We start from the raw sequence: 19,270 nt of genomic DNA on the forward strand, positions 1-19,270 counted from the left end.
ATAAGACATCTGTATGTAAAGCAAACTACCTAGAATCGTTTCGATAAGCCTGTTACATGAAAGACCACCAATTGACAGGCAACTCAAAATCGTATCAAGTTCTCTTGCTTATATAACTTGATATCTGCATAACTGATTTCCTCCAGGATTTGAGATCTCTTCCAAAACATGTTCTAGTTCTGCTTTAGCTCTCTCGACAGACTTTTCGGTATGACCCTCAATAAACAAGTAGAGCTTGCGATCTGCTGGTCCTGGAACCTTCCCTGGTGGGAAATACTGACCCCTGGTAGTAACGGCAACTCCAGTCCAGTCTGTTATAGGTCCTACCGTTTCCTTGTGGGTGACTTTCCATCTACCATTCTGGGGCAAGTCATTTATCTCCAACTCTGCTTCGTAGTGTTCAGGCATTGCATCAGCATGGATCTTTTCCAGGGAACGCTTTAAGTTCATGGCAGCTACAAGTGCTGCCGCCCGCGTCCGAGCTTCCACATCTTGAGACATACCTTCTTCATGATTGAGAGACATTGCTGCGAGGTTTGCAGTATTAGCAGCGTTGATCATCTCCTCAGCTCTAGACTTAGACATCATCTATGGGATAGGGCTTTAATATATGTGTTGTTGTAGAGAGATCGAGGGACCAACGAGGCAACGACACACCTTATTTATAGACAAATTTTCCTAAGAATCCTAATGTATCAAGGAATACAAGATTACGTTGTAAAATCTAACTAATGAATCCCTAACCAATTAAGTCAGATATACTTGACCATATTGGTTTCTAGCAGCAGGTATTGACGTATATCTCCTATAAGATATATCTAACAATCTGAGGGCAGGACTGAATATGTAAAACAAGATCTGTTCTTCAATTCGGAAGTGATCAAGGACAATATAATACAAGCACGCATTGAACTTTGTAATATTTGAATCAACTATAAAAATTCACACTAATATATTAAAACTGCGAGTTGCTCTTTTAAATACAATTTTTGAGAGACACATAATTAAATCTGACAGTTCGAGAATGAATGTAACCTTTTGAGTTATTATAACTTCAGGCCTATATTGTTATAGTTCGATCAACATACAGTAATATTGGATTGCTCGTACTACAAGGATCATAGAGAATGTGCTTACTTCCACTTCAAAAAATATTGTGGAAGAGGATTTGGGAAGCTAATCTGCATATGGAGGGCATGTTCTAAACTTCTAATCTGTTGCCAACTCGAAGGAAGCTTTGCACCAAGGGCATGCTCTAACAATGGCTACTGCAGCTATCATGCCCTTCATTTGCAGAAAAAAATGTGTTTGTTAATTGATGATGATGGAGCCAGCCTCCTCATGATTTAATGCTGGGAGCTCTAGCTTGGTTATACGAGTTCAACAAGGCAAGGTCTGTGCCAAAGCAAAGCTGGATCATCATCCAAGCAAAGCTGGTAGCAGGCAGTACAAGGGAGGTCGGAACTAAATGTCAATGGCAGTTTCTCGCCTCTCTGTAGTGGCTTCAGCTATACAGGTGGAATTATGCGCCATCAAATAAGGTTTAAAGCTGCTCAAAACAATGAGGGCCGGTTAGGAATCTGGCAATCAAAACACTGTGTGGAAGCCATCTCAAACATCTTTGATGTGCTACAAGGCACGCATATTGGCTTGGAGGGCCTCTCCTACAGCCTGCAGGATGTCAGGGCAGCAATCTGCTCTATACCTACCTGGTGCAACATGCAGGTAGAGAATGTAACATGGTCCACGTAAACTTGCAAGCTCTGCGTATGAGGCTACACACATATCAGGATGTATTCTTGATCTTCTAAAGCATGATGTAACCACCTATTCTTGATCTTCTAAAGCATGATATAACTAACCTGGGTGGCTAATTTGCACCCATAGTTTTTAATACAATCACCTACTATGATATGAATTTATCAATAAAAATTGTTATTTTTTTAACCTTTGATGGAGATGGTCAAAGTGAATTTTTGAAAGATTTTATACTGGTGATCCATCTTTATGGATTCAAGGATTGATGATTTTTTTTTTTTTTTTTTTTGAAAAACATTCAAGGATTGATTGTTCAAGCTAAAACAGAAGGGCATATGTGAAAGAGAGCTCCCACATGATTAGAGAGCTCTAACAATCACTGGAGTCTCACTATAATACCATACGTTGGACGTTATATTTTCATGCATTTTTAATTTGGGTACGAGGCCATTATTTTGTCTCTAATCCCTATACAGAAATAATATGAAATGAGATAAAGATATGCATCAGGCCAAGGTATTATAGTGATTTCTTACGTTCTTCAACCTTCATAAGCATCACTGCTACTGATTCATTCCATGTTTACATCTCCATTGCTCATCTGCTCAATTGCTGCCACAGGAAAGCATCCATTCTAAGGTCCAAAAACAAGGGAGGCAGAAACATTACTAGAAAGTAAAAAGGCAAAGTACACTTCAGATCATAAGAGAGTTCATTACAAATAAGGACGGTAAAAAGCATCCATCAACTATAGATTTGAAACTATGGATTTGAAACAGTGACGCAGCACGCCAACAAAGCAGAAGGTGCATGGGCTACTGCTCCCTAATTGTAGCAAGGAAGCATGTATATATAGTAGCAGTTGCCTCCAGGAAGGAATCCGCACAGCCTAGAAAAAGAAAACACCAACAAAAAAAAAAAAAAAAAAATTAAGTCAAATGCATGAGTGAAGTAATTACAGATCCCACAAACCCATGGAACACAACCCAACAGAACATGCGCTGAACACATTTGTTTAAACTGAACAATAGTGGCATCAGGAGCAGGTGTTGCACCACGGTCGCATCTCTTGGCCAGCTTTGTAATTGGAAGACCATATGCATACAACATCCCTCGCGCCAGGGGAATTGATAAGCAAGAAAAGAAAAGAAAAGACAATCAAAAGGTGCCGATAAATTGTGCAAATGAAAACAAATTCATAGGAACTCACAACTTAAAACATCTGATTACCCATTGACATATTGAAATGACTCCCAGAACAACCAAGTAAATAAGGTTAATACATGATTATGAATCTCATTATAGATTAACATCATAGGTCAAAAGTTGGATTTAATCATTAGAGTCCAGGAGGACAGACAAGACATCTGCAACATATGCAAACTACCTAGAATCATTTCTATAAGCCTGTTACAAGACTGACCACCAATTAACAAGCCAGTCAAAGTCATATTAAGATCAGCATAAGCAAATAACATCATACCTTGAGCTAGGACCAAGTTCTCATGCTTATATAACTTGATATCTGCCTTGCTGATTTCCTCCAGGAAGTGATAATGCCTGATTTGAGATCTCTTCCAAAACACTTTTTAATTCTGCTTTAGCTCTCTTGACAGACTGTTCGGTGGGGCCCTCAATAAACAAGTAAAGCTTGCGATCTCCTGGTCCTGGAACCTTCCCTGGTGGGAAATACTGACCCCTGGTAGTAATGGCAGCTCCAGTCCACTCTGATATAGGGCCCAATGTTTCCTTGTGGGTGACTTTCCATCTAGCATTCTGGGGAAAATCATTTATCTCCAACTCTGCCTCGTAGTGTTCAGGCATTGCATCAGCATGGATTTTTGCCAGGCTATGCTTTAAGTTCATGGCAGCTGCAAGTGCTGCAGCCCGAGCTGCCCCGTCACTGCCAACAAGAGGCAGACCAGTCCCAGGCACAACTGCTGCAGTTCCTGGTAATGCAACACTTACACCAAGGAGACCTGGAAGAGGAACAGGAAGTCCATCGGGAAGATGTTGGGCAGCAGGTGTAGGTGTCTGCATTGCGGTAGTAGCTTTGGAGGCAGCAGCAATAGCAGCTATCTGAGCAAGAGCAGCCTGCTGTGATATATCACCCCCTGCCTTTCGGATACCTTCATCTTCATCTTCTGAATCCGACTTGTCTTCCTCAAAACCATATTCTTTCGCCTGTGCTTTCTTTGCCGCTCTCCTCACTTCATCTTCTTCTACATTAAATTTAAAACCACTTCCCCCATAACCAGTCCCATGGGCTTGCGCAAGTCCCTGCTTTACTTTTGCCATGAAACTATCCGCAAGAGATTTCAAGTCATCTGGAACAACTTGCTCAGAAAGTTCCAATGCTTTCACAAGATCTGGAGCATATCTAGCATCTTCCTCAGAGATAAAAGTAATAGCACAGCCTTTTCGTCCAGCTCGGCCAGTACGTCCAACACGGTGAACATAATCTTCATAGTGATTTGGGGCATCAAAATTTATCACCAGTTCAAGCTCCTTGACATCTAGCCCTCTGGCAGCAATACTGGTTGCAATCAACAAATTACAAACATTGCTCTTAAAATCAGCTATGGTGGACTCACGATCTGTTTGATCTTTAGCCCCATGAAGTGAGAGACAAGGATATCCATGCTTAAGTAGATCTCTAAATAAAGCATCACATTTGTCCTGTGATTGTACGAATATCAAAATTTTTCCTTTTTCATACCATTCTCCAAGTAACTCTAATAATCTCAAAAACCTTTCATTCTCCTGTCTCACTTCAACCAATTGCATGATGTCCTTATTCACAACACTCCTTCCGCCAACTTGTATTTCCACAGGTTTGTCTAAAACTTTACGAGCCAAAACTTCAACCTGGCGTGGAAAAGTGGCAGAAAATAACACAGTTTGGCGATCTGGACGGACATTTTGAACAATTCGAGTGATTTGAGGTTCAAAACCCATGTCAAACATTCGATCAGCTTCATCCATGACCAAATAAGTTACTCTACGCAGATTTGTTATTTTTCCTCCACTTGTGCAAAGTATGTCAATCATCCTACCAGGAGTACAGACAACAATTTCAGCACCCCGCTTCAGTTCACTGATTTGTTGTGCAACACCTGAACCTCCGTACACAGGCACACACCTGAGACCCAGAACCTTGGCAAACTTCTTAATATCACTGTGAATCTGCTGAACAAGTTCCCTGGTTGGTGCCATAATAAGCCCAATAGGTCCATCCCCAGCTACCACAGGTGGCTGGTCCTTGATATGCCTCAGCATTGGCAGTACAAATGCAAGGGTTTTACCTGATCCAGTTTTTCCAATGCCAATGCAGTCTCGACCGCTCATAACTATAGGCAGGGCCTGAGCTTGAATCGGCATCGGCTTTTCATAGTTGAGCTTCTTTATTGTTTCCAAAATTTTACTTGTAAGTCCAGTCTGGTGCCAGCTCTTAATGGGCTTTGGTACATCCTTACCATGTATCTTCAATTCCAATTGTTTCCGGTACGCACCGACCTCCTCCGGTGTCATCCTTGAGATCTCCTTAACCTCAATATAAAAATTTTTACGGAATGGTATATAATCTATCTTTGAGTGGTCAACTAAGGAAAGTTTCTCAGCTTTTGTTTTCTTCACCCTTTTTATGAACTCATCATCATCTTCATTTTCTAAAGGATCGTCATCATTCTCAAGGTCCCCATAATCTGAGTCAGAATCCCCAGGAATTATTCTGCCAATACCTTTACTTGAACTTGCCCTCAGCTTTTCACCATTACTTGAATCAACCTTTTTCTCCTTGTTCTTGTCATCAACACTTGAGGGTTCCACAGTAGTGTTCAGCTTCTCAACTTCAGGCATAACCACAGAAAGCATAAAAGCATCTAACGGATCAACTTCCTCATTCTCTGCAGCAGCTGTTGTATTATCAGTATCTGGCACGACGGCGTCTATAATTTCACCATCAGTAAGAACATCCCCATTGACCTCCATATCAACGTCCATGGCTGTCTCTGATTTCCCTGCTTCTTCGTCATCAGATTCTCCATCAAGAGTCCATGCCTTCCCAGACTTGGTTTCATCAACATTTTCTTCCCCAAGCTTCTCTCTCTCATCCTCTTCCTTCTTTCTCTTTAACTCTTGCCATTCCTGTACTCTCCGCCTCCGCTTTTCCATTTCCTCATCTAATTTCCGTTGTTCGTCCTCTAACTCCTCCTCACGGGTTGGCTTCTCCGTTTTATCTGAATCATCTCCATCACTCCTCTTTCTTGGACTCTCAATTCCATCATCCCGATGTCTGTTTGACCTACTAATACTCCTTTCCCGATCTCTTTCCTTGTACTCATTGTCACTCTTCTTGTGCCGCTTCCTACCACGCTCCCTAACATCATCCTCCGAATCGTCAGTATCAGCATCCCTATGCCTTTCCCTCTCCCTTATCCTCCTATCTCGATCTTTTTCCTTTTCCCTCTCCCTCTTCTCCCTATCCCTCTCCTCTGCCTCCCTTACGCGTTCCTTTCTCTCCCTCTCCTTTTCTCTTTCTCTTTCCCTTTCCTTCCGCTCCCTCTTCTCCTTTTCTTTGACTTTCTCCCTCTCCCTCTCCTTATCCCTCTCTTTATCTTTATCCCTTTTCTTGTCTTTGCTTCTCTCTCGTTCATCATCTCTACTCCGTCTATCAATGTCCTTATCTCGATGCTTCTTTCTCATATACCTCTCCTCAGAATCAGAACTCTTTTCTCGCTCATATCGTCGGCTATCACGGTCTCTCTTATCTACTCTATCTTTGTCTCTGTGTCTATCTCCTTTCTTTTCCTTCTCTCGATCCTGACCTCGGTGACTCCTCTTAGCTTCCCCTTCCTTCCTAGATTTATGCTTGCTATCTTCCATTGCTTTGTCCTGTGTCATTCACAAAACAAAAGAAAAAAGTCACCAATAATCCCAAAGTAATTAATGGACGCAAACACAAGCAATAGCAAAATCAACACTACTTTGTATGAGGAATCATAACAAAAACATAGATTCCTTTTACAAGCCCATACAAGTTATTATACCTAAATTTCAAAGTAGAAAACAAGTACAAAAGAGACCTCATTTTATTAATAATCAAACCTCATTCAAAATGAACCAAAAAAAAAATGTGATTTGAAATGTAAAGCTTATATGAAACCAAATTAAAAGAAATGAGACTCTTGCCTCATAACCTAATTGTGTATTTAAGGATTGTAATACAAGGTCAAGAAGCGAAACGAAACCAATGTAACCTCAATTAACAGTACCCTTATCTGAAGAAACAAGGGTCATGCATGTGTATATATTTATCATTGATCAAATGGAAAGCCTGGCGGTACCAGAAAGCCAAAAGGCGGGGCTGCAACAATTAACTCAGGGTCCCGTTCCTTAATAAACGGTATACCCGTTCTCAATCCTCAATCCAATACGCAACACATGATTCATCCCCATCTGTACCAACTGAACTCTCACAATCCAATCTCAATCAGACCTACATCCCACTTTTGAGAACGCCTAAGCTCACCTACATACCCATATCTAAACAATTGGAATACAGAACATTAAACTGCAGACACTGAATGAACAAATCATGAAGAATAAAAGATGAGATGAACATGCAAACCAATATAGTAAAACCCCATAAGTTCAGGTAATATACGTTTTGATTTAAATATCAGGATGATGTGTTGAATACGCTCACACTAGAGTTTTCTAAGAGGCAAGTGTTCCTCAGTCCTCACAACACACAAGGTGCCTAACCAATAACTAATTACATATTAATCTCAGCCAAGAAAGGCCTTCTTGATTCCTGATCCTGCGGAATACCACAAAATCCTAATGCATCTGCGACTGAGTTACACTCTATCCATATGAAGGTGCTATATCGTTGCAGTTATGCACAGCCACTCTACTTGTGTTTGCAACACCAGATTAACTTGAATCAAATTATAAACCTGATGTAATTCAAGGGGCAATTACACCAATTTCCATGGAAATTTTACTAACAATCAACAATTCACCATCATCTGATTTCCTGAATTTTCATAATTAATCTCAATTATTTCAATAACTCTAACAATCGTAAACCTAATCATGAAACCAAGACTGCTAGAACGAAATAGACAACAGGAATCATCGGCCCATCCATAACCAAGTCAACATAATCAAACACCCAAATCTCAAATGAAGCGGAAAACAGAATAGATGGGGAAAAGGGTTAAAGGGGAAGCTTACAGGAAACCCTAGAATTGGTGTAGAGGCTTTAGGGTTCTTCGAACTCTCAGAGGCGCCTCTTCAGAATTAGCGATTCAATTCGTCCAGGATGGATCAGAAGAAAGGATTCTTCCACGAATTGGGGTTTCGCTTCCACGCTGGTGGGTGAGGACGATATCAAGTTTTTTAACAAGAAAGAGAATATATAGTCTTTTTTTTCTTCTTTTGTTTTTTTAGTTCTTCTCGCTTTTATTTATCGAATTTTTTTTTTTCTTCGACCAACAAACAACTGAAATTTTTTTTTAGAGAGAGCTTTTATTTATCGAAATAAAAATGAAGAAGAGTATCTTTTTTCCTCATGAGAAAAAGAAGAAGCAAATTAATTAATTGTGATATTGATTTTATATCACAACGCATTATTACGGATTACAACATGCTCTTTCTCTCTTTCACTTTCATCATTTTGGATTTGGTGATCAATGTTGATCAACTTGCATGCAATTTTGATTTGTTGTTGATTGGTCGGTTCGAGTTTTATTATTGTGGATGTCTTTTTTTTTTGGTAAAATTTTGTGTAGTCATTGTGGTTAAAGTTGACAAATGTTCAATTTTTGTGGTTTTATTTTAATTTGAATGGTCTTTAACGTCACTATTTTTCATCCAAATGGTCATTCCGTCAATTTTCTCAGTTAAATTGATGACGTGGTTGTTAAAAATTACAATATTTTTTATGTCACACCCTGAATTTTGGATAAATAAAAAAATTCCAAATTCAAGGTATGATAACCAAAAAGAAAAACAATCAATACAACATTTTAGTTTTACAACTTGTGAAAAATAATTTGAACAAATTAAAACTTCTCTCAATACTCACAACAAACTAGAAAGTAAACAAAATGAATAATGCCTAATTGCCGCAGCCTCCACTCTGCTAATCCTGACATGCAAAATCAATCTCTACACCATAGATTGGTGCACCGGGTTGTAAACAACAAACCCGGTAAGCTTTAATAGCTCGTATGAGTAAATCTACATTAACGGACTCAACCCAACATCACATACGGTAAAACCAGGAGTTCATGCATTAAAAATAAATTCAGGAAAACACTTACAAGCAAGAGAAATCAAAAGAAGTAATTAAGAAAACACGACAATTCAAAATCACTCAAAATCATAAATGAATCCTGCAAAAAGCGTAGTTCAGGAATTCCATTAAAATCACACAATTAAGATTAAAAAATCTCCTGCGAATAAGCAGAGTTCAGGAGATACTCAAAACAAAGAATTTAAATGACAACACATAAGAACATCACACAATCATTTCTCTACTCTTAGTTATGAGTTCGTCAACACTTAGTCATGCCCCATAAGTAACCAAATAAACGCATACTCATGAGTTCGTCAACACTTAGTCATTCCCCATGAAGTACCAACAGACAGACTAGAGCTCTAAACTGACCGTAACCAATCATTCGGCCAAGGCTTGGTTCCCGGTCCACCACGAAGGCTCCTAATCCAATGCACACAATCACCACCAAGACACACACATTCACAACTAATGCACACAATCACCACGCACACAATCACCATGCACACAATCACCACTAAGGCACACACATCCACAACTAATGCACACAATCACCACTAAGGCACCATTCCACAACTAATGCACAGAATCACTACAAAGGCACACATCCAATTATAACCCATGATCGGAAGTCGTTTTGAAAGATTTTATTTTTATCAGAAAACATATTTTCACTTACCCATGAGCCGTTGACGATCAAGCTCATTTATATTTAAAAACAAAATCATTCTCCTTCAAGGACAACTTCACAATTAGCAATAATAAACTATAAAATAAAATCGGTTCCTTTATGAACTCATGTGAGATTTACTCACAATATAATAATAGCATCATAACCGTAACCAATCACCCGATTAAAGGCTTGGAACCCAGTTTGACTATCTAAAACAATGAATCACAATATAATAATATCATCATCAACAACACAAAGAGCACATCATAAAAATTATATCCTTCCACATAGATATATTTATATGAACAAACATAGATATTTCCACAAGAATAATCTATCAAGAACCAACAATATTATGATCACATAAACATTAAACATAATCATATAATAGGAAAACTTGTTTTCTCTTACCTATGAGCCGTTAGCGATCAAGCTTATATATTTTAAAACAAACAAAAGCAAAATATTTTAAATCATCAACATCATCATCATCATTATTATCATTATCAAAATGACCATAAATAATTGGGTCCTAAAGTGAACATTGGTGAGATTTTTACTCACCTAAAATCCCGCTGTGTCTTCACAATAACTCAAGAGCCAAGCTCAAATATCAACTCCACAAGCTACCTATTTAACACAATTAATAACCTTAGTAACCACTTGAACAGAAAGAACATTGCACCCTTAACAAGCCTTAATCCAAAGGAGGACAACCTTCCAAGGTCGTCGAACTTAACAACCCATTACTGCTGCTTCTATTTCCTAAATCTTAAACTCAAAACCTCTCACAAGTCTAAGATTATACATAAAGTCCTAACATGCAATCCTTGCTCAAAACTTAGAGATTCCACATCTCAACAAGCTTACAACAACATGAGCTAGCTAACCACAACAACCACTACACACCCTGCCAGACACGCCACCACGCACCGCCACAAGCGACGACGAGTGGGCCCCACGCGCCACCGGCGACCCACGAACCGGGTCATGGTTCATACACCAAACTCTTCATCTCAACAATCCCTACAATAGTCTCAACTATCACAAAGTCCAATTTTAACTATAGAAGGTGGAATTTACCTCTCAAGTAAAATGGGTGATTGAAACCCTAGGATTTCAAATCCTCAATTCACCCTCCACACTTCAAGTCGGTTCAAGAGGCTTGGAGGGATTGATCCACGTCTCACAGGCTTCAAAAGCCCCCAAGAGTTGTCGCCGAAGGTGACCGGAATTAGGAGTTCCGACGAAGAACCCAAAACGGCACCACCGCTGCTTCCCGGCCTTGCTGCACCTCCAGCTGCTCGAATCTTGCTACCAAACCACCATAGACTTGTATAGAATCAAGAGAGCTTTTCCAACGGTACCTCATTTGCCTAAATCCGAGCTCGGATGGCCAAGATATGGCTGAAAAACTAAAGGAGGTTGGGAGGAGAAGAGAGATACGCGATTTTCAGATTGGAAACTTTTTCCTTTTTTTCTAATTTCATTTTTTCTATTTATATACAACTTCCAAAAAAGTAGGAACTTCCGCTGACCATAACTTTTTCTTACGACATCCATTTTACGCATGCCGCCTGTCTATGGACTCATATCATCGTGCTCTACAACTTTCGTGAAATAAGTTTCTCAAGAAACCTAACGAATAAAAGTCAACTCTATGACCCTTAAAGAATAAAGAACCGTTTTGGGTAATTTATGCGTCTGAACACTTCCGCCTTTCATTTGAACCTCAAAAACACACTAACTTCTAACTCGAAAATTCCCAAATAAAATTAGAAACTAATATCTAATTTTCGGGGTATTACATTTTAACAGCCACGTCAATATTCTGACAAAAAAAAATTGACAGAAACACCATTTGGATGAAAAATTGTGACTTTAAGGACCATTCAGATTAAAATAAAACCAAAATGACTAAACAGATGTCGACTTTAAACCACAAGGACTAAACAAATTTTAATTTTGTTTTTTTTATTAGGGTTTGGAACCTAGCCTAGCTGGGAGGCTCAGCCCCACATCCGGTTCCATTTATTTTATTAATATTAAAATTTTGCAACGGGGGAACGTAATACCAATACTCGTGCTACATCAGACAAGTAACTAATCCTCGTACATAACGTCCTGAATAATAGCAAGAGTCTCATCTAACCACAAAGACTGAACTCTCATACTAGCTAGGTGTGCTAATCTATTTGTAACACTATTTGCCTCTCTGTCGATGTGTCGAACCCGAATAGATCTAAAAGCCTTCATATAGTCTTTACAATCCTCCAAGACTCGACCCATCTCAGATAAATCCTCACCCTCTCTAGGGAAGCTATGTAGAATCACTCTCAATATCAACATCAGTCTATCCTTGGTGAACAAATATGGTGAAAATGCATCCCCTTGACGAATACCGCGCTTCGGTTTCAAGCTTCCTTGTGGCACACCATTCAACAGAAAAGAAAAGGATCCCGTTGTAACACACCTCATTATTTGCCTCACTAAGCATCACAGAATCTCATCCTTTTCATGATAACATCTAAAAAATTCCACTCGACCCTATCATATGCTTTGCACATGTCAAGCTTAAGCGCACAATAACCTTTCTTACCTCTTCTCCTGTTCTTCATTAAGTGAGTGACCTCAAATACTAGCAGAGAGTTATCGGAAATCTGTCTTCCCGGAACAAACGCTCCTTGAAACAGTGAAATAATCATATCCATAACAGGTTTGATTTTGTTTGCAAGAACTTTCGAACCAAGTTTATACAACACATTACACAAGCTTATGGGGCACAACTGACTCATGTACTTGGGAATCAGAACTTTTGGGATTAAAGTTACAAACGTCCTGTTGATAGAAGCTGTGGAATCAGAACATTTATTGTGGATGTCTTTTTTTTCTCTTTATGCAGTATTTCATGAACTTTTTGCAATAAGCCTCATGTGCAAAAGAAAAGACTAGCTTTCGTACAAGGCGTTTTTACTTAAGCTGCCTACCAAACGACCTTAGTCGGTATCATATATTTGAAATTGTCGTAAATCCGACATGATTTGTACACCGACTATTGGCAGCCTAACTTTCGGTACGTTGGTATCGATATATGGATATGTTGAGTTCGCGGGACTTGTAAATAGCAAACATAATAGGCTAACGAATAAAGTACTCTCAAAATGATTAAATCTAAAATTTATCGAGACAAAGGAGAAATGGAACGTTAATCAAAAGAGTTTTTGGAACTAAAGTGGGGCGAATTCGAAACAACACCCACAAGATCATCATATGCAGGCTTATCAAACCTACTAAAAAAACATAGTCGCAAGACAGGATTAGAATGGTGCCCATGTCTAGTAAAGAAGCTGCGGGCTACTCCCCGACAATGCTTGTTCATGTGGTTTTAAGTCTAAAAAAGTTCTTGGATCAAAGTTCATTAAGCCAATCATGCACCCTTCTTCTCTAAGCTTTTGGTGGAATGCAATAAACTCCTTCACTTCAAACCTTTGATAAAACAGGGATGAGATTGGACGTACATGTTTACGCAGTGAATGATAGCGGATCCAATACCAAGACGACTTCTTTCTTAGGGAAATTACATAAGGAATTTTCAGATATCATGTCCGAGAGTGAGTTGTTTCCATGTGCCCTAAGAGGGGAGCAGGGACGTATCTAGGATTAGGATATCAAGTGGGCTAAATATATTGGTACTCATTAATTTTGTTGATTTTCATAGCCTGAAGAAAATTAATGTAAAGAAGATGAAATTTTGTAAATGAAAACATGCAAAAAAAAAAAGGCAGAAGAAGAAAGGAAGAAAAGGGAAAAAAATGATGAACCGAAAAAATTGAAAGATAAGGTAGAAGAAGAAATGAATAAAAGAGAAAAATGATGAACTGGAACAATAAAAGCAATATAAACTATATGCAATCGAACCATTAATCTAGAATGTGGAAATGCAACGCCTTAAGAGCATGTCCACCCCTTGCAAATTGGTTAACCTAGGTCATTTGCCACATAGGCAAAGTGACGCAAGTTTTTTTTTTCCCTCCTTTCCACCCATGAAAATGGACTAGTTTCTAGAATGACCCAGGTCATTTGTTGGGTTAACCACTGACCCAGGTTCCTTTGTTTTTTGACCCACAATGACTACAAGTCACATCAGACCAAAGGCCCAACGTGGCTGACGTTATAATGCCCCATACCCAATTTTACCTATTTACTGGGTATTCTACGAGTTACTGAGAAATTTAACCGTGCTCGGTAACTTGGTAATTTAACGCTCGAGTTGATTTTCGAGTTTTTCTCAAAATGTTAAATTCCTCTTTTAAGGCCCTGATGTAGTAGTACATGTCGACACGAGTTCACCGGTGTCTTCAGATTATTTGTCAGAATTTCGAGTTATTTTCTATGATTTATTAGACGTTTGGTTATAGAAATTAATTTACTGAAGAAAATAGCTCATTTAATCTTGCCATCGGATCTTTAGGGTTTTGATCTTAACCGTTGGCGCATGTATTTAAGGGAGGAGACGGGTTGACTTTGGGGGAACCCAAACTTGGGTGTTGACCTGAGCCTGGACGGCTCTCTCCCTCTCCGCCTACCTCCATCATTTCCGGCGTGGCGTCGCCAGTTCCGGTCACCACATGCCACGAAACCGCCACCAATCTCTTCCTCTCCTTCTTCTCTTCAAAACCCAGTGATCAAATTCCACAAACAACCCCGAATTCATGGAGGGAATTGATGAACACCACTGTGTTCATCAGAATTCGGGTAGCTCCCAGCGACGACTCGACCTTTGAAGGTAGGTTTCAGTTCGCCTCTTCCCTCTTCTTCTTTCTGGGTAGATAGTTCTTGAATCAGGACCTAATCATAACTTCTCTGTTTTTGAGTTTCCCGAGTTCCTAGCTTCGGCGACCTACGCTCGGTGGTTTCCGACTAGTGCTTCGGGTTTTGGTGAGTCCTTGAAGCCTAGTGGGGAGTCCGGTGGGACCTTGGAGTGACTTGTGGAGCTGCAGTCATCAAACCGGACCAAGGCAGAGGCTTGGTGTGTTTGGCTAGAGAGGACCCGAGGTGATGTGGTGCTGATTCGGTGAAGGTGGCAACTAAGGCAGCAGCTGGGGATGTTTAGAAATCCTGCAAGTTGAGTTTTGGCAAGGAGGAGCTCCTGGATTCGTGTGTTGGGTAAGCATATGGTAAGGTTCGATCTCTGATATTTTGAAGCTGTTGTGTTGATGTTGTTTGGAACCGAGTTGGTTGTTTGGTGTTTATTTCAATTGTTTGGCTGTTTGCATGTTAAGAACTTGGTGATTCAAAGTATACGGGGAAGCTATGGCCACTTTCCGGCAAATATTTCCGGCAAGTCGTCGGAGTCCGACGAGGGATAGATTTGGCAGAAGCGGATGAGGTAGTGATCGATGTTTTCCTTTTCATTTTATGTCACTTCGGAAATAGAAATGTTCAGGTTGTAATCGGAAAACTTATTAAGTTAGGAAAATTTCTATTTTGGGAAACTTTCCCCTTTATAGAAACTTTTCATTTATGGAAATTCTTTTGGGTGCCCTTAGTAAATTTTGGTGTGAAGTTGTGTAGAGAGGAATTGATGGAAATTGTTGGTATTGTGTGTGGGCATGCATGAACGTAGGGGACCATAAAATAATTTTGGTAATATGAACACTGTCCATAGTAACTCTAGAATCTAGACCAGATTACTATGTGATGAATTTGGAAGTAAATTGGTTGATGTGTTAAAGGCATGGAAATTGATTGTGACTTCGATTCCAGGTTAAGGTTTGGTTTGGAACCGAATGAGTTATAGTTGCGAAGTTAGTCGAAAATAATTATTAATATATGTTGGTCAAACATGGGTCAAACCTGGTCGATTCCTGGTCAACCTAGGAAATCCTAATCAAACTAGGAAGAAGTCGAGTCAATGATTATTTCAGAGTCCGGTCTGACCGATTTGTTTTACTGTTTATCGTCAGACGTGGGATTGACTCGAGATTGTGAATAGTTAGAGGCAGAGCTCGAGGAGTATTCCGAGCATTTAGAAGCTTGGGCCTAATACTGTGTGTGGACTTTTATTTTAAATTATATGCATGCAATGGTTTGTTGGTGAGCAGTTTCTTGTTATTGGAGCTTATGGCGTCATTCTTTTTAAATTGGCAATTTTTATTATTTTGGAGAGTTACCGAAAACCATTTTCGGTGGATTTATATATATTTATAATTATGAGAATAGTATGTATAAAAATGCTAGCTAGCCATACGTGGTTTTCTGCCATAATGGTGTAACAATTAGCCGCCATTATGGTGTGACGTGAGCGTGGGACGCAAGCGTTGTAGCTCTATATGAATGTACGTAGGAATTCATATAGAGGATATGCACGTATATACATTAGTCTTTTCCGCCATAATGATGTAGCGATTAAACCCCCATTATGGTGTGACGTGAGCGTGGGACGCAAGCGTTGTAGCCTTGTATGAATTTCTATTTTTCACAAGAATTCATACAAGGAGTATGACGTGTGTAAATACATACTTATATATTATAGCCTGAGAGGCTCTATATTATAAAGTTTTGGAGACTAGCGGGGCTAGTCACGTATATGTCAGTTGATAAGTTAAAAGCTTTAAAGCTTATCGCATGCAGCATAGCTTTTCTATAGAAATTAAATCGGGAAAGCAAAAAGACTTATTTCTTTTAAACTTTATTTTTGTCCACTCACTCTAACGTTTTCAAATTTTTCTTCCCTGGGCCCTTCGGTTTTATATGCCCTGTTAGCAGGTTAGCATAGTTGAGGTTGGGCGTACATGGAGACAAGGCATAGTCAATTAGTATAGCTTCCGCTCATTTATATATTTCTGTTTCTTTTCTTCACTATTAGAGTCGCTCGGAACTTATGAATGTTGGTTGTGAGATTAATTATTTAGATTAGTGATTAATGTGGGAGGTGTTGTGAAGTTGGGGAGCACGAAGGCTCCAGGAGTTTAAGTTGGGAGTTGGATTTTTAGAAGTGTTTGTAAGTATTTTCAGGTTAGGGTTGTCCATTTTCAAGAGAGGTTATGTCAAATTTTCGGTAAATTTTCCTTAGAGATAGACCCCGCAGAATTTACTTTGAGTTACATGGTGAAATTCGAGATGGGTTCTGACAGACGTCACCAACAAGCACGCCCTTAGATTCACACCAAGGCGAGACGCATGAATGCCACGGACGAATCGCGTCCAAGCGTTGCCGCGTGAAGACCAGTCTTTCGTCGTGTTGTGCAACCTGTCTCCCCCACCGACACGCAGCACCTTCACGTAGGTTGCCACAGCCATTCAAATGAAACGGTCAAGAAATTTAGACCGTTGCTTTCATTCCAAAAGTTGGATCTGACGGCTTAGAATGGATTACCGTTGGGTTTGATTTTTTTTTTTTTTTTTTTTTTTTTTTTTTTATTAAAAAAGAATCTGACTGTTGTCATAAAACAGTAGAATGTGTATTGATCATTAATTTCGAACGACTCTTTTGGAAAGAGGAAGAGAATAACAAATACCATAAATCCCACACCCAAAAATTTGATAGTTTTGTAGCTCATTTTTCATTTCCTTAACCGTTACAAAATTTCTCTCATTCCCTCTTTTCAATTAATAGTTTGTGGGAAAGGATTCGCAAGTCCCAAGAGGAAGACGATGAAGATGATCTAACAACCAATGCCATTGTCATCGCTGCAGTTACTCACAGTCAAGCCGAAAACTAACCTCGAGCATGCAGTTCTCATCCTGGCTGTTGTCCAAACCATGCAAGAGAAAGAGAAGACAGAGGCAAATGTATGCTCCAAGACTACTTTGTCGATTGTCCTATATTTAATGATGAGGAATTCCGAGTTCGTTATAGGATGAGTCACAAGGTTTTCAACCGCATATGTGGTGACCTTTGCAACTATGATCGCTATTTCGTTCAAAAAACAGATGCTACCAAGAAAGTCGGTCTACTTCCGCAGCAAAAGATGACATCTTCTTTACGGATGCTAGCTTATGGTGCTAGCGTATATCAATGCGTTAAGTATGTATTGTCGGATGGCAAAATCTACATCCATTGAGTGCCTTCAACGATTTACTAGAGGAATCGTTGATCTGTATTCAGCAGATTACCTCTGAGCTCTTAGTCCGGCCGATCATAAAAAGCTTTTTGCTAAAGATGAAAAGAGGGGTTTTTCAGGGATGATTGGGAGCATCGATTATATGTATTGGCAATGGAAGAATTGTCATTCCGGTTGGGTCAGTGAATATAGTGGAAGAAAGCAAATCCCCACTATCATTCTTGAAACGGTCGCATCTTAAGACACTTGGATATGGCACGCCTTCTTTGGAATTCTCGGGTCATGCAACGACCTCAATGTCCTAGCAAAGTCATCGTTGTTTGACGAGCTTACCAACGGTCGAGCACCTGAGATCCATTTTGAAGTGAGTTCACGAGTTGGACTATTATATCGCCGACGGTATTTATCCAAGGTGGGTGGTGTAAACACGGAAAATCTGCAACAAATTACAGAACAACACGTGTACAAAGAATAATATAATTTTATTGATATGAATGCGGGTTACAAATCTTTGTGAACTCCTCTGATTCTATCTCCGAATACGGATTTGACTCAAGGGTGACGAGCACTTGTTCTTGAGATGTAAGGGGTCACGAGAGTTGATCACGCGACGAGTGTTTGGGATTTGAGTTTGGTGAAGAACTGGCTATTTGGAAGCTTGGTAGTTCTTCGAGAGATTTTGAGACTTCTGGGTTTTCGGGAGTAATTTTTCTCTTTGTTGTCGGAAGTCCTCCTATTGATATGAGAGGGGGTATTTATAGTGTCAACATACCTCCGTTTATGGCATGTAATGAAGACACCAAATTAATTGTATTTTTTTAACGGTAATAATTAAATCAATCAGTTTTGATTAATTGATTTAACTATTAATTTTAACATAATTAAATCAATCAGTTTTAATTGATTGATTTAGTTACGACCGATAAGGTATAACTGCTTTGGATTAAATGTCCGACTTCTTTTTTTGATAATTAATTTAATTTAATTGATATCTGATTATCGATTGACATTTAATAATTGATTTTAGTCCGGATTTAAGGTTTTTTTATCAACCGACCATTTACAAGTCGCCACTTGTTATTTCCGACGACTTTTTAACGTTGCCAACTCACGAGCCACGTATGCAATTTGTCAGGCCCACACATCATTTGAATAATTCAACGATTATTATTATCGTTAAATTTTATATGTATACAGGTGGCTTTTGTGACTATTATTTGATAGGATCGAAATTCTATTGCTATTTAATTATCTCACCTATAAAGTATGTGACTATTATGTATATAGCATTCTTATCATGACATTCCTTACTCTAACAAGTAAGCAATTAAAATACCTTGCTACTCAATCTTGTTAAATGTATAGGCTTTTTACTTGCTCAACCGTGAGAATATGTGTAACTGACTGACAGTTAATGAGAAGGCTAGGCAAGGGAACGGGTAAGCAATAGCCGACCACCTGTAGGAT

At 39.3% G+C, this 19,270-nt stretch overlaps 1 protein-coding gene across 2 annotated transcripts; it reads right to left on the bottom strand.

Moving 5' to 3' along the window:
- Positions 1-1,026: 1,026 nt before the first annotated feature.
- Positions 1,027-8,152, bottom strand: LOC101313517 (DEAD-box ATP-dependent RNA helicase 42-like). 2 transcript variants are annotated; one of them, XM_004300051.1, is made up of 5 exons: positions 7,032-7,264; positions 3,242-6,651; positions 2,478-2,647; positions 2,295-2,370; positions 1,027-1,763 (listed from the first exon to the last, which is right to left on the bottom strand). In XM_004300051.1, exon 2 carries the CDS (start codon positions 6,640-6,642, stop codon positions 3,268-3,270), a length of 3,375 nt encoding a protein of 1,124 aa, XP_004300099.1. In that variant the 5' UTR covers positions 6,643-6,651; positions 7,032-7,264; the 3' UTR covers positions 1,027-1,763; positions 2,295-2,370; positions 2,478-2,647; positions 3,242-3,267. The 2 variants fall into 2 exon arrangements, with proteins under 2 accessions (XP_004300099.1, XP_004300098.1); XM_004300050.1 differs by having other exon boundaries at positions 3,242-8,152.
- Between the last annotated feature and the right edge of the window lie 11,118 nt (positions 8,153-19,270).

The sequence above is a fragment of the Fragaria vesca genome, linkage group LG5, assembly GCF_000184155.1.
Source record: "Fragaria vesca subsp. vesca linkage group LG5, FraVesHawaii_1.0, whole genome shotgun sequence".
In the NCBI taxonomy this organism is placed as follows: domain Eukaryota; kingdom Viridiplantae; phylum Streptophyta; class Magnoliopsida; order Rosales; family Rosaceae; genus Fragaria; species Fragaria vesca.

What these genes read in the sequence shown, in the direction of transcription:
- LOC101313517 (XM_004300050.1), bottom strand. Translation starts at nt 6,660, where the DNA reads ATGACACAGGACAAAGCAATGGAAGATAGCAAGCATAAATCTAGGAAG.